The 16227-nt window shown below is 41.1% G+C and overlaps 2 protein-coding genes across 2 annotated transcripts in view; both read left to right on the top strand.

Moving 5' to 3' along the window:
- Positions 1-3691, top strand: part of usp12b (ubiquitin specific peptidase 12b) — a 23138-nt gene extending 19447 nt beyond the window's left edge. The window contains exon 11 of the mRNA XM_080052271.1: positions 865-3691. Within this exon, the coding sequence (XP_079908397.1) occupies positions 865-966 (102 nt within the window). The 3' untranslated portion in view covers positions 967-3691. The remainder of the gene's footprint in view (positions 1-864) is intronic.
- Positions 3692-5338: 1647 nt separating this feature from the next.
- On the top strand, positions 5339-15956 carry rasl11a (RAS-like, family 11, member A). Its single transcript, XM_080051682.1, has 8 exons — positions 5339-5920; positions 8468-8524; positions 9128-9210; positions 11122-11162; positions 11246-11375; positions 11824-11899; positions 13135-13211; positions 14512-15956. Exons 1-8 carry the CDS (start codon positions 5746-5748, stop codon positions 14656-14658), a joined length of 786 nt encoding a protein of 261 aa, XP_079907808.1. The 5' UTR covers positions 5339-5745; the 3' UTR covers positions 14659-15956.
- The last annotated feature ends 271 nt before the right edge of the window (positions 15957-16227 follow it).

The following is a 16227-nucleotide window of genomic DNA, read 5'->3' as shown; positions in this document are numbered from 1 at the left end:
TTTGTGCCTAGAGAAGTTCAGAACCATTTAGAGTGTAGTGTACGAACAACATGCACTTTTGATGCTTAAAGGGGCACTGTGTGTAATATGACATCATCAAGAAAGTTCTAGAATGCAACGCTCCCTGGGTAACCCCAACCCTTTTTAATAATAACAGAAGCTACAGTGGCCTTCAAGGACAAGAACAATTCTAAATTCTAAACGATGCACCTGATGACATTCCAAAAACATGGATGCCTCCATAAGACTTGTACAAAATGTAATATTAATATTTGTAATTCTCCGCTCAGGAGGATCATTCAGATTATTGGCAGAGGTGATTTGACCAATGAGGACATATTTATGAATGAGGATATTGATTTTAGCTAACACATTACTTAAAATGTTACACAGTGCCCCTTTAAGATGAAGATACATTTTCAAATTTTAAAGATAAATGTTGAAATTTAAAGGTGCTGCGAGGAACTTTGAAATATTTCTGAAACAGGCAAAAAAAAAATCCTCTGATGATCATAAATGACATGTAACAGCAAACGAGACCATCAGTGCAAAGAATGCTATTTTTTTTAAATCTTTTTTCTTAATGCCTTTGTCATGGGTATACGCTCACCCAGGGACAACAGCTTATTTTATTCTTGCTCTTTTTTTGTATTTTATATACTTTATTTAAATGAATATATATATTAATTGTTATCCTGTTTTATTTCTGTTTTCTCAGTTCATTATATGTTATCCTTGTAGTTGTGTGTATTGTGTACACTCGTCCTCACTGTAACTGAGGGAAACGTCAGTGTCTTTCCAGTGAAAACAAAGGTGATCGATTTATTGATTGATTTTATTTTTCTTCTTCTTCTTCTCTGGTAGAAAATCGACGCCCAGGCGATCGAGGAATTCTACGGTCTGACGTCGGACATTTCCAAGAACTCTGAGTCTGGATACATCCTGTTCTACCAGTCCAGAGACTGAGACAGAGAGAGAGAGAGAGAGAGAGAGTCACAATACACAGAGAGAGAGAGAGAGAGAGAGACAGTCACAATACAGAGAGAGAGAGACACTCACAATACAGAGAGAGAGAGTGAGTGAGGGAGAGAGAGAGAGACTGACAATACAGAGAGAGAGAGGGAGAGAGAGAAATTCACTCACAATACAGAGACTGAGAGAGAGAGAGACACTCACTACACAGAGAGAGAGAGAGAGAGACACACAGAGATAAACAGTGTTCCACAACCGAAAGAGAGAGAGAGAGAGACTGTCACTCACAACAGAGAGTAAGGGGTGAAGCTAACGGAGAGCTATTGGACACGCTCCTATAAAGTATCCCAGGCTCTGTTCCCTTCTGCAGGCCGTGTGGCTTTGCTAAACGGGAGTCGCCACGCCGATGATGGGGTGACACGTGTTCCAAGGTCGCCATGGCAGCCTCCTGGATTAACAACCAATCAAAACCCTCCTTGAGCCCAAATAACACATAACACTGCAAACAAATAAAAATAAAAATCACCTTTTACAAACAAAACTAAACAAAACAAAAAGGCAGATTTATTTTTTTTTTTTTTTACTTTATTTAAAAATGTATAATAACAATTTGGCATAGTGCAGTGTGAATTTGTAACACTTGGGGCACTGGGGTGGGGTCAGTTGAAACGGTCGGGGGTTAAAAAAAGTTAAAAAAAAAAACTCTAATCCAAGAGGCTGACATCGGCGTGTGCGTTCCATTTCTCTGGAGGTTAAACAAGAACAAACTGTTTGGGATTGTCATGACGACGACGCACAGTAACCAAACAACTGTTTCCGACAACGACAACTTCTGACTGCAACCAACCGACGGTGTCATCATCACGTCTTCTTCCTCAACGTTAATTATCTTTGTGTGTGTGTGTGTGTGTGTGTGTGCGTGTGCGTGTGTGCGCGCATATTATTCCAGGCTTAATTAGCTTTCACGCTTACACACGGGTACCATTCGTTTCCGCACCCCAACCCCCTAAACAATACTTTTAAGACAGAGGAACGAATATCTGACAGCTTTGTTGACATGACAACCAAACCACTGACACAACTTTGTACCGATTGAGTGGCTCGAGCGTAGACTTTGAGTGCAGCGCGGCGATGCAGTTTGCAGTGTTTGTGACATTAAAGTGGTGCTAACAACAACAATATACAGTGTTATGGGCAGGGCGTGAAATGAAACCCACATACAGGACCACACAGAGACATAGGCTGAGAAATCTCATACAAGGACTGATTCTCTTTTGCTTTTTACCACTTTTTAAATAATTATTTAAAAAAAAAAAGTTTCCTCGGAGCACCTTTTTTAAGTTCTGACAACCAAACTGTCACACTACATCGTGGAGAATGTTGAGTTTAGTTCCTTATTAAAAGCTTTATTTCTGGACACACACACACACACACACACACAGACACACACACAGCTGGTCAAACTCATATTATCAGCCACCGATCACACGCGGGCAAACGTCTCATGCGTCTTGCTTAAGTGTTTTGCTCAGACAGCTGCAGCACTGGCAGGGAGTCAAACCCCATTTTTTACGTAACATGTTTTTCACTCCACACAATCTTAAATGGAAGTGTTGCAGAGTGACACTGATATGGCAGTATGTGACGATATGTCATATGTATAATGCAGAGAGGAAGGCTGTGTTTGTCCCAGTAGTTTAAATAGGGATTCAAAAGTCATTCTTTATTCAAAAAAAGTGATTTTAAAGCTGCTACGAGGAACTTTTAAATATTTCTGAAACAGTCAAATTTTTCCTCTGATGATCATAAATGACATGTAACAGCAAACGAGACCATCAGTGCAGAGAATGCTGTTTTTATATAGTTTTTCTTAATGCCTTTGTCATGGGTATACGCTCACCCAGGAACTACAGCTGGTGTAGTAAAAACACTACCGCTTTGGTCCAAAGGGGGGCGCTAGAATTAACACAAACTGAAAGTTCCTCATAGCACTATTTAATACTTTCAAACAGGTTTTTAAAATGCGCTAAAGGAAAGAGAAACGGTAGCCATTTTAAAAGTGTGTATTAGCTCCCCCCATCCTGACACTGCCAATCTACCACAACCTTATTCTTACACTTTCTGTTTTCGTTTAAACGCACAAACAAACCAAATATAGTTTGATGTTTTTTTTTTCTGACTTGTGTTTTAACACTGCCAATGCGATGGTTGAGGCTCCCCTACAGACAGACAAGCACACACACACAAGCACACACACTGTAGCAGAATGGAAAACTTGCCATGTGTAAGCTTTTAAAGTTGCAGTGCGTAGCCTCTTTAAGGTGTTTATATTCTACAGTAGTTGAGTGACCAGGTGGCATTTGGGTCACAAGTATTATCCGAATGTTTAAAATGTACATTAAAAATACAGATGGGGGGGTTTCTGATAGCCCTGAAAAAGCACCATATGGAGTAGGGCACCTCTTATCAATAGTCTCAGATTATGTGATCCCGCCTACTTTCCTACATTCAATCGGTTGGGGCTTCAAAGTCGACACTATTTCCTCTCCGTGCTGCTCTTTAAAACTCAACCAATCTACTCAAAAGGGATTTTTTTTTTTTCTTCTATTCTACATACTACATCTGGCCATAAAAACGAATCTAGCTTTGAAACAAAAGTACATTTTTTTTTTTTTTAATGGTTTTTGCAAATGACTTGAAAACGCCGGTTGTATCGGAGTACCAATAGAACCAGTGCACTCCTCCTGTGTGAGACTGTGTGCTTTCATATTATACCAAATGAGGTGTTCATACTTCGAGGACATTTTTTTTTCGTTTTACTCACAGTATAAAATAAACATTACAACAGCACAACAGCGCGTTACTTGGTTGACAGAAGGCGACAGGGCTGGTCATGATTAGGGGTGTCAATCGCGATATGATTTTAGATCGATTTATTGGACAACAATATACAGACAGACAGGCAGACGGACAGACACACAGACAGACAGGCATACAGACACAGGCAGGCAGACAGACACACAGACAGACATCAGATATCAAAAATCTGCACCAAAACTACTTTTATACGATTCCATGGCCTAAGATTGATGACACACACACACACACACACACACACACACACACACACACACACACACACACACCAGTAAATAGCATCACACACAGACCTGCAGAAATATCGTCAAAATAAAAGCATATATTAAAGACGAGGATATTCGATTTTTTCGCCCGATTACTTTATATATCGATCTATATATCATATCGATCTATTGTCACACCCCGAGTTATGATGCCGTCTCACCTAAAATGCAGTTTAATGGATATGCTTGGTTCCGGAATGTGTAAATGTAACTGTCACGGAATGGTTGAAATGTTTTGGTTTTAACCCAATGTGTTAAAACCAAATTTTTATTTTTTATTTTATTTAAAATACTTTTAATATTCTAATTCTGAATGTTTATGTTAACTTCTTTTTTTCCTTAGATGTTTCACTTGTGTGTTATTTTTTTTTTTATATATAAATATATATATTCAATTGATTTCTACTAGTCTACCATTGTTGTGTAGACGAGACAGCTGTTGGATATTTTGACGATTGTTCATTTTGGGAGTGTGTGTGTGTGTGTGTGTAACGAGAGATGTTCAATGTGTACATAAATACAGATTTATTATTGGAATATAAATAATTTGCTTGGCTTGGAATAATCAGACGACCTTGATTGACAAAAAATAAAAAAAAATGTTAATGGAAGTTATATCTCAAAATTGACTTTTTATTCTTAATCAATTCGCCTGGTGGCATAAAAAGTAACAACACCACACACACACACACACACACACACACATATACACACACACACACACACACCACTCCTATCACTCCTCTTTTTCAGACTCACCAAGAATGTAAATGTTTTGAAGCCTGTGTGTGTGTGACTGAATTTGTCATAACACTCCCATATTGTTCGATTGCAACTAGTGGGTGACATGGCAGCAGTGCGTGTGTGCGTGTGCGTGTGTGTGTGTGTTTGTGTGTATTTGTGTGTGTGTGTTTGTGCGTGTGTGTGTGTGTGTGTTTGTGTGTATTTGTGTGTGTGTGTGTGTTATTAAAAACCACAACGTCCTTGTTTATTCAGGAAGACTTATGGTATCTTTAAGGCTGAAAGAGGAGCCGTATTTAGTTTGTACTCATGGGAATATTAGGGGATGGTTCAAAGTCTTTCGCCCTCCCTCTCGCTCTCTCTCTCTCCCTCGCTCTGTCTCCCTCCCTCCCTCGCTCTCTCTCTCTCCCTCGCTCTCTCCCTCCCTCGCTCTCTCTGTCTGTCTGTCGGCACTCAGACGCATCTGGAAAAGCTGGGAACCGTAGCACTAGATAACTTTAGGCTACTTATTAATGCCTCCACCATAGCCTATACTATAGGGAAACCCCGAGTTGCTAAATAGCGTTTAAGCGTTATATATAGGCTATATATATGTGTTATATTTGCTGACACCTCCACAGAGGAATAAAAAAAAAAAAACTTTTTGTGGAAGAACAATTTGGAAAACATTTTTGATTTTTTCTCTCTCTCTCTCAAAAAGAATTACTATCCCCGTTGGAACAAGATAACGGGATACACAGACTAACCGCTGGATTTATTTATACCGAAGGAGGGGCGTTCGCTGGTTAGATAGATAGCGATAGAGATAGAGAGGAGATATCGGCCTATTTTTTATCCCCCAAAACAGACTTGATTTGCGGAGAAGAGAGTGAGAGAAGCGGAGAGCTCGATGCGGTTGACTGGCGGAGGCGACCCCGCATCGGGAGCCATGAGTGGGCTAAGCAGTGGCGGAGGGTCGGGGAACTTTCTGCTGGTTCCCATACCGGAGTATCCGCTGCTCGACTGTCTGCCCAACAAGACCGTCAAGATAGTGGTGCTGGGCGCGAGCAACGTCGGCAAAACCGGTAGGTATATTATGGTATATGGATGAAATAGGCTATAGCGTTTAGGTTACTTAAAAGGGCAAATGTAGCCTTAAATTCAACAAAAAGTGAAGTTTTTCGTGTTGTATAAGGGGTTAAATGTAGTAAGAATGGTGGCTGTAAGAAAGATAGGGTATCTGTCAAGTAAAGGGGCAAATTAAGCCCAACATTCATCTAAACATATACAAGTGTACCACTCGAAGTAATTCAACAGTGGCATGAGGGATAGCCTATCTATATGGTATGGATGGAATAAAGACATGGGTCTATGTCATTTAAAATGGGGGAATTTAGCCTTAAAATTCAACTAAAAAAGTTAAGTTTGTCCATGTGAGTAATTCAATAGTCGCCTTGTTAGGGCTTAAATGTAGTAAGAAAAGGTGGCTGGCATTTTCCTCACTCAAATTCTTATTTTTAGCAGTAGGCCTATCTATGGGAAATGTATTTGAAGAAATATAGGGTCCATTTCACATTAAATGTCAAATTAAACCAAAAAAAGTGATTTATATCCCCCATACAAACTATGATTCAACCGTTGCATGATAGGGGATTTTACTGTGTAGGGGAAATGGGTGATTGGATATTCATATTGATGTGATCACGCTACGTGTTATTTTTAGGAGTGTATTTGTGGTATGGAGTTGTCTAATAGAGGTGGGAATACCGTGGTATGTCTGAGGCTAAGTAGTGGAAAATGTTTGATAAAAAGAAAACATCACAACTTCTGAACGACAGGGGGCGACATTCTGCACGCAGCCTATTTATGTTCCAATTATTTAGTTTGTTTATTATCTCTAGTTGGTATTCGTTACAATCGGCTGTGCAACGAATGTTCAGATCAATATAGTAACAGTAGAATATGCCACAAAGCCCAAAATGTAAAGAAAATACTGTGTGTGTGTGTGTGTGTGTGTGTGTGTGTGTGTGTGTGTGTGTGTGTGTGTGTGTGTGTGTGTGTGTGTGTGTGTGTGTGTGTGTGTGTGTGTGTGTGTGTGTGTGTGTGTGTGAGAAAATAGTCCATTACAATTAAAAGGCCTTACATTCATAACTTTTACAAAACTATAATTATCAAATTGTAGGCATACTGGTCAGCTCTCAAAATGTTTTCATATTATGGATTATAATTATTGATGTGGTGAAGATTAATTTAATCTATTCAATGTGATGTATTCACCATTGTTTATATGTCAATATAACATCACCATGAATTCATTGGGGAAGAGGATTTAACGAAAGAATGCTGTGAAGCATTGTGGGAAATGTAGGATTTTAGGACTTATACAAATATCTCTTCTTCTGGAAGGAAGGATGTGTGTGTGTTTGCGCGTGTGTGTGTGTGTGTGTGTGTGCGTGTGTGTGTGCGCGTGTGTGAGTGCGTATGTGTGTGTGTGTCACCTTAAATTCTAACTAGTCAAAGAGCTGAAAGCAAAACTGGCCTCAGTCACTTAGGGTTAGGAAAAAGCCGTGTCCAGAATTCCAAAATAACAAGAGATTGGATGAGACAATCATTGACCAATGCCAGAGGATTGCAACATGTGATTTCAGAGTATTGGTGAATCATTTTCCTGTGTGTGTGTGTGTGTGTGTGTGTGTGTGTGTGTGTGTGTGTGTGTGTGTGTGTGTGTGTGTGTGTGTGTGTGTGTGTGTGTGTGTGTGTGTGTCTGTCTGTCTGTCTGTCTTTCTGGGTGTGTGTGTGTGTGCGCGTCTGTCTGTCTGTCTGTCTGTCTTTCTGTGTGTGTGTGTGTGTGTGTGTTTAGCTCATCTCTCTGCTATGACAGTCTGACAAATAAAAAACACGTGTCACAGAGAGAGCAGTCACACATGTTGACAACAGTTTCAGTTTATCGTTATTGGTCAATTGGTTACAGCAACAACAACAGCTGTTTTGGAGCCGGATTTATACTAAAGGAACACTTACAATTGCAATAAGTTACATCACATATTAGGTACAAATGAACACAAAGTTACACCCTTAAAAATGCTGGGTTGGGGGCGCCTTTAGCTCAGTTGGTAAGGGGTCCCCCTCCCGGGCCGGGCCCAGTAGCAGATCCGGGTTTGATTCCCACCTGCGGTCGTTCTCTGCATGTCACTCCCCTCTCTGCCCCATTTCACCTCTGTCTCTCTGCACTATCAAATAAAGCATAAAAATGCCCAAAAAATATCTTTGAAAAAAAAAAAAATGCTGGGTTATTTTATTTACAACAGCATTTTTTATTGTGTAGCAACAAACTCCCAGTAAACTTTCTCTCAGCCCTTTTAAATCTAAGCTGAAGACTTGTCTTTCGTCTTTTAACCTGTAACTTTTTTATTTTCTTATTGAAATTTATTTAAATTTCGTTTAACCTTTAAAATATTGTCTATCGGTTGTATTATGCCCCTGTAAAGCACTTGTAATCGCTTTGTGTCTGCAGGGTGCTATAGATAAAATGATCTTGCAAATACAAAAACATGATTTAGATTGTCTTTCCTTTGTCAGTTATTTGCTTAAAGTCAATTTCTCATTCGTTTTGTTGTTTCACGTCTTTCCAGCTCTGATCGTCAGGTTTCTGACCAAGAGGTTCATCGGAGACTATGAAGCAAACACAGGTGAGACTGTAATATCTATCTATCTATCTATCTATCTATCTATCTATCTATCTATCTATCCATCTATCCATCTATCCATCTATCCATCTATCCATCTATCCATCTATCCATCTATCCATCTATCCATCTATCCATCTATCCATCTATCCATCTATCCATCTATCCATCTATCTATCTATCTATCTATCTATCTATCTATCTAACTATCTATAACACAGGTGAGTTTACGCTCAGCAAGGTTCTGTAATAAGATATATGAAACATTGCTTTAGGTTAATAGCAGTAAAAACAACTTTATAACTGTCACTTGCTAACCGACTATTTTCAAACTGGAAAAATTCCCTGGTATGAACCCACCAACTATCCAGTCAAGTCATGGCAGAGGTTATTTATTTCTATCTATCTATCTATCTATCTATCTATCTATCTATCTATCTATCTATCTATCTATCTATCTATCTATCTATCTATCTATCTATCTATCTATCTATCTATCTATCTATCTATCTATCTATCTATCTATCTATCTATCTATCTATCTATCTATCTATCTATCTATCTATCTATCCATCCATCCATCTATCCATCTATCTATCCATCCAGGTGCTCTCTACTCCAGGAAAGTCGGTCTAGATGGAGAGGAAGTGTCGCTACAGATCCAAGACACACCGTGTGTGGCGCTGCAGGTAACCATTCTAGCCACATGCCCGTTTACAGAGCCTAGGTTGTGTATCATGCCCGTTTACAGAGCCTAGGCTGTGTATCAACACTGGGGTTGCGTTCCGAATCGCATACTTTCTACTATATAGTATGTAGAAAAAAGATTTAGGATGTCCCGATTCTTGTGGCCAGATTTAGGATGGTTAGAAGTACCCGGATGTCCTACTTCATGCGGCCAAGATTGTTAGTGTTGAAAAGTGCATCCTATTTGGGCGATTCTGACCCACAATCCAGTGCGCACGTGAAGTGACGTAACATCAACGAAGCCTCCGTATGAAAACAAACGGGGATGCGACGGATATGAAAGCAAGAGGCAAGATCAAGGCGCAATGTTATGATGAAATAAGAGAGTAAAGTATGTCCCAATAGTATGCCTACTGCATCCTAACTAGATTATTTTTATCGTTGGATGTAGTATGTAGAATAGAAAAAAGAAAGAGTATGCGATTCGGAACGCAACCTGGATCTGTTTGACCTTTGCTCTCTGTTGCTATATCAACAGAAAACTCATCAAAAGCTTCAAAATTCAGACGTTAGAAAATCTCCATTGTTGTTTTTTTATCTCAAAGCGATTTGAGGAATGTGTATTTGAAGACAGAGGAAGTGATTCTTAGGACAATCTGATGAGCGTAATGAGTGCAACGTGCCACTCTGCACACACACACACACACACACACACAGACAGACAGACAGACAGACAGACAGACAGACAGACAGACAGACAGACAGACAGACAGACAGACAGACAGACAGACAGACAGACAGACAGACACACACCCTGCTGGCGGTCTGTTTACAGAAGCCAGGCCTTTTAGTAAATGCTCATTTCCTCTTGGGGAAGAAAGATAACAGAGATTGAAAAGTGGATGTCCACTGCCCTGCCCAGGGCTGTGTACATCCACTTTTGAAAAAATCATGGAAATCACGTGCGAAAATGAGTAGAAGGAGACAAGGAGTTGCCCCAAGCTGACACCTGGGTGGTCTGTTGGTTAGGGAGTCACGAAGTTCAAACTCTCAACCAGCAGGTGTGTGTGAGTGTGTGTGTGTGTGTGTGTGTGTGTGTGTGTGTGTGTGTGTGTGTGTGTGTGTGTGTGTGTGTGTGTGTGTGTGTGTGTGTGTGTGTGTGTGTGTGTGTGTGTGTGTGTGTGTGTGTGTGTGTGTGTGTGTGTGTGTGTGTGTGTGTGTGTGTGTGTGTGCTTGCTTGCCTGCCTGTCTACCTGCCTGCCTGCCTGTCTGTCTGCCTGTCTGCCTGCCTGCCTGTCTGTGTTGCTGCTAACTCAGTTGAAGGAGTGTCAGGCCGATGCATTGAGCGGCTGTGAACATTTAAGGAGGAAAACCAGATGTAGGTTTTGCTGATATGGCATCTCCATGGGTCAGAGGACACACGACCACACACACACACACACACACACACACACACACACACACACACACACATTGAAGGGGTCGCCCTTAGCTCAGTTGGTAGGGCGTCCCCCCCATGGGCCTCGGCCAGCAGCGGACCCGGGTTTGATTCCAGCCCGCGGTCGTTCACTGCATGTCACTCCCCTCTCTGCCCCATTTCAACTCTGTCTCTACACTATCAATAAAGCATAAAAATGCAAAAAAAAATATCTTAAAAAAAATAAAGTGTAGTGTATGAATGTTGCACTGTCATGTTTCTACAGTGGCACAGAACGGACACACTTTAGTAACTATAGCGTCTTGTCCTTGAAGGCCACCGTAGCTTCTGTAAATTCTCCCAAAAGTGCGCGGTTAGCAAGGGAGCGTTGCAATCTAGACTCTCACCACTACATGCTTTTACACACTTAAAAAAATAAAATAAAATAATAATAATAATAATAAATAAAAATGCTGTGATATGTGTGTTATTTCAGGATGACGCTGAGGGCCTGTACTGCCAGGAGCAGATCAACAGGTCAGACGTTTATTATTATTTAATTTAGTATTGAACTGATATCCATAATGTAACTGTGGTAACCATAGTGACTGCCCCTCCAGGTCGATCTACTGGGCAGACGGCTACGTGCTGGTTTTCTCCATCACGGATCACAACAGCTACAGCACAATCCAGCCGCTGTACCAGCACGTCAGACGCATCCACCCCTCTGGGAACATACCTGTTATACTGGTGAGTCTGTGTGTGTGTGTGTGGGGGGGGGGTGTGTGTGTGTGTTTGCGTGTGTGTAAAGGTAGTAGTTAAATGCTACATTAGCTGCTACTAGCATAACACCGACATTTCCAACTGAACTTTGCATTGTACCAAAACATTTTGGAATTTATTTTAATTGTCGAAATCTTTCATTTATGTCTAGACCAGTTCCCCACGAACATACCAAATATGTCTGTGTTGGAAGCACACCATTTTGATGGGCACAATTTATTATTTTATTATAAATAACACACACCCACGCACGCACACACACACACGCACACACACACACATGCATGCACGCACGCACGCACGCACGCACGCACGCACGCACACACACACACACACACACACACACACACACACACACACACACACACACACCTAATAATCCCTGTAGTCTAATCTATTCCGTAATCTGTTGCAGGTCGGAAACAAAAGTGATCTGCTGCGAGCGAGACAGGTGTCCGCGGAGGAGGGAGAGACGCTAGCTGCTTCGCTAGGTGGGAATTAAACTCCTCCTTTTTATTATCCTTCTCTTGTTCTTATGCCATGTAGATTTAGGCTGTGGGTTCAAAAAGCCCTACTAACGTCCTCCCTCCTACATACTAAACATGTATATACTACATACTGTCTACTAACGTCCTCCCTCCTACATACTAAACATGTATATACTACATACTGTCTACTAACCATCCATTGTGTAAGTGAGGTTCGTCGGACCGTTTACACTGAAGTATGCAGAAGCAATAAAGAATTAAAAAAAAACTTCTGTATAGTTTGAAAAGACGCAATGCATTGTTGGCCGATTGAGTGGGAAAAGTATCCTGTCGATCCCATACACAAAATCTTCCCGGAAGTTAGTACTCATCTGGCCTACACAAACTCGCATACACAACCAACACTTACTCAAATTGGACGTTAGTAGGGCTTTTAGTATGAGGACGTTAGTAGGGCTTTTAGTATGAGTAGGACGTTAGTAGGGCTTTTAGTATGAGTAGGGCGTTAGTAGGGCTTTTAGTATGAGTAGGACGTTAGTAGGGCTTTTAGTATGAGTAGGACTTTAGTATGAGTAGGACGTTAGTAGGGCTTTTAGTAGTATGATAGGACGTTAGTAGGGCTTTTAGTATGAGTAGGACGTTAGTAGGGCTTTGTGAACACAGCCTTGGTACCTACATACTTGTATTTTAGTAAGGTCTGGCATGCAGAACTGTCCCAGTCTATTCAATCCCTGCTGTCTGTCCTCACCTTCCCTGCAAACGCCTTTCACACAGAATGTCCCACAGTAGCCAATTAGGAAATGCATCTGGTAGATGTTGATTCAACCTCCGAATGCACCGTCCAATTATACACACACACACACACACACACATTCAGACACACACACACAAACACACACACACACTCACACACACACACACACACACACACACACACATGCACGCCAAAACAGCCGCACACGCGCACACACACACACACACACACACACACACACACACACATGCACGCCAAAACAGCCACACACACACACACACACACACACCAATATGTCTGGCTCCTTCTACGCTATATTCTGCATGCTGCCTAATGAATGAGGAATGTTTGTCAGATAAGAGCAGCCCTGATATAACTTTCCCTCTGTTCACACACACACACGCACACACACACACACACACACACACACACACACACACACACACACACACACACACACACACACACACACCTCTGTTCACAGGCGGCGTTTACTTCGAAGCCTCGGCCCGAGAAAACCATGAGGGCGTCCACACAACCTTTCTTCATCTGTGTCAAGAGGTGGGACCTTTTATTCATTTATATATTGGTTTGTTTAACATGTAGCTGTCTGTAGCACACACACACACACACACACACACACACACACACACACACACACACACACACACACGCTATGGGACTGAGTAGCATTTTGCCCCGAGGGTCATTTCATCTGGGTGTGTACAAACCCAATGTTTCCTTTTCTGGTGTTCGAGTGAGCTGCTTAACGTCAGTCTGCGATATCAGTTTTAACACACACACACACACACACACACACACACACACACACACACACACACACACACACACACACACACACACGACATAAATCAATATTTCTCATATTAAATAGACCACGAGGAACTTTTTGGGAATGTTTATAAAACAGTCAAATTTTTCCTCTGGTGATTATAAACGACATGTAACAACAAACCAAACCTCAGTGGAGTCAAAACTATTTTTACATCGTTGTTATTAATGCCTTCGCCGGGTCAGAAAAGGACGAGAACTTGTGTAGATCAAATTACAGGCAGGCCGGAAAGTTGACTTTGCTTCACCATGGTCATATTACCATTATTATTCCGACATAGTCACATATACATACATTACCTCATGGCCATGCATCCCGCCCGCCGTCTCTCTTTCACTTGCATTTTAAACAAACGCGAATGCACTAGAACACGCTAGCAAAGATCTTTAGGACAGCAGGCACTGGTGTTGTTTAAACACTTCCGCTGATGTCCAAACTGAAAACGCTCCCAGCAATGACCTAAAGATTGTTGATTGCTTTCAGAATCCAAAGTGATATAGACAATTAATACTCAGAATGAATTCACTTGGTTTGAAATGCAATGTGCTAAAACCTGGTACAATGCATCTCTACTTGCTCTAAACAAGGTTAATGTAACTGGTGTACATTTTGCCTGTTTAAAGGGGCACTGTGTAACATTTTAAGTAATTTATTAGCTAAAATCAATATCCTCATTCATAAATATGTCCTCATTGGTGTAAAATCACCTCTGCCAATAATCTGAATTATCCTCCCGAGCGGAGAATTACAAATATTAATATTACATTTTGTACATTGAGCAGGCAAGTCTTATGGAGGCATCCATGTTTTTGGAATGTCATCAGGTGCATTGTTTAGAATTTAGAATTGTTCTTGTCCTTGAAGTCCACTGTAGCTTCTGTTATTATTCAAAAGGGGTCGGGTTACCCAGGGAGCGTTGCATTCTAGAACTTTCTTGATGATGTCATATTACACAGTGCCCCTTTAAATAAAGTTACATGGCATTACACCTTGTCTTTCTTGTTCCAGGTAATCCGAGCGTTTGGTGGCGGTAACGGGGAGAAGCGGAGAGGAGGCCTCCATCTTGCCCGACCCAAATCTCCCAACATGCAGGAGCTCAAGAGGCGCTTCAGACAGGTCCTGTCCTCTAAAACCAAGTCATCCACCACTATATGATGATGGCTATCGGTGCGATGTGTGGACCCATTAACACAAGCCATTAGCCTGGTCCAACCAGACCATCCTACTTCATTTCATTTGTACAGAAGGTCTGGAATCGCTCAATTGACAAACGTTCACTCACTTGGAGGCGGGTGTCTGTTGAAGTTTAAAACTATTGGATCTGCCCAGTGCCACCCTGGATCAGCCAACCAATCGCATAACGTTTGGTCGTGACGTCTTCTGTTCGCTGATTGGACTGGTAAAAGAGAAAACCTGCGAATATACCGCGGACCCAGACTGACTACTGAAGGGAAATGACAATTGAGCGGAATTCGGGGCATTTTACGGCCAGTTATTTCTTGCTAATGAATACTTTGTCGATGGATAATTTTTTCCCCGTTGCTATGGACCTATATCATGGATATGGATACGGTGAAGATTGACTGTAAAATGCTTCCGTTGGAATTATACCAAGGTTCTAGAATCTTCTAGTCCTTCTTTGATGGAATGTGCCAAGAGGCTTTAAAGGTGGAGTCAGTGATTCTGGAGAACGCTTGTTGTCAAAATCACTTTTTTTTTAATCAAAATCAGTGAATATTTCCTCACGATTCCCGCTACCTGTCAATAAATCTGGTGTTAATACACAGCATAGGCTCTGTAAGCTGGTATGTAAACAAATAGAGGGGGGGGGGCAACATATCCTAGCTATAGCACCATGCCCGTTTTATAGAGCCTAGGCTGTGTAATGACATTGGATTTTTTTTTTCAGCGTGAACACAGTATGGGAAAGGTAGCTGGATCGTGAGGAGATATTCACTGATTTTGACAACAAGCGTTCTCCAGAATCACTGACTCCACCTTTAAGTTTGGGGAACTCGAATTTAAAAAATAAAATGGCGGACCCTTCCAATAGTTATCAAAGAATTCTAAGGAGAAGCACATACACAGACTGAATGGAACTTTCCTGGAAGCTAACATTCTTCTTAAGCACTTTTGGAAGAAGCTCGCGGTCAACACAACCTCTATAAACATTCAAGTACAACACTGATGCTGTTCTAAGTGGATATGACAGACACACACACACACACACTCACACACACACACACACACACACACACACACACACACACACACAAACACACACACACACAAACACACACTTAACACTTGGCAAGTTCGCCCTCAACGGACAGTGAGTGTGTCAGTTACATTTCGAGGACTTCCTGATACAGTTTTTTTTACTTTCTTTCGAGAGTTGACGAGAAATAAAAAGTGGCTCTTATGCATCAAATGATTAAATGTCATAGAAAACGTGTAGTCTCATTTTCATTACCCCGTTTATTTTCATTTATTTTCATTTATTTTGGTTATTTTTGTCATTTTTGCGACTAAATGACGGTTTAAAAGAGGAAAAAAAAATTCTGCCAGATTTCAACTTTGCTGAGACCAAATAAACAAAGTGAGATCCTCCATCCTCTCCGTTGCAGACTTGGCGTTTTACCCTGCATTCCAAATCTCATACTCTTTCTTTTCTCTATTCTACATCTGATCATACAAATAATCTAGTTAGGATGCAGTATGCTA

The sequence above is a fragment of the Ammodytes marinus genome (assembly GCF_949987685.1).
Source record: "Ammodytes marinus genome assembly, chromosome: 23".
Lineage (NCBI taxonomy): Eukaryota > Metazoa > Chordata > Actinopteri > Uranoscopiformes > Ammodytidae > Ammodytes > Ammodytes marinus.
This window is presented reverse-complemented; position numbering and strand designations above follow the sequence as displayed.

Bases quoted from the DNA above. Each gene is read 5' to 3' on its own strand.
- rasl11a (XM_080051682.1), top strand. From the start codon at position 5,746: ATGCGGTTGACTGGCGGAGGCGACCCCGCATCGGGAGCCATGAGTGGG. The intron at 11,900-13,134 runs GTGGGAATTAAA...CTCTGTTCACAG, and splicing joins GACGCTAGCTGCTTCGCTAG to GCGGCGTTTACTTCGAAGCC. The intron at 13,212-14,511 runs GTGGGACCTTTT...TTCTTGTTCCAG, and splicing joins TTCTTCATCTGTGTCAAGAG to GTAATCCGAGCGTTTGGTGG.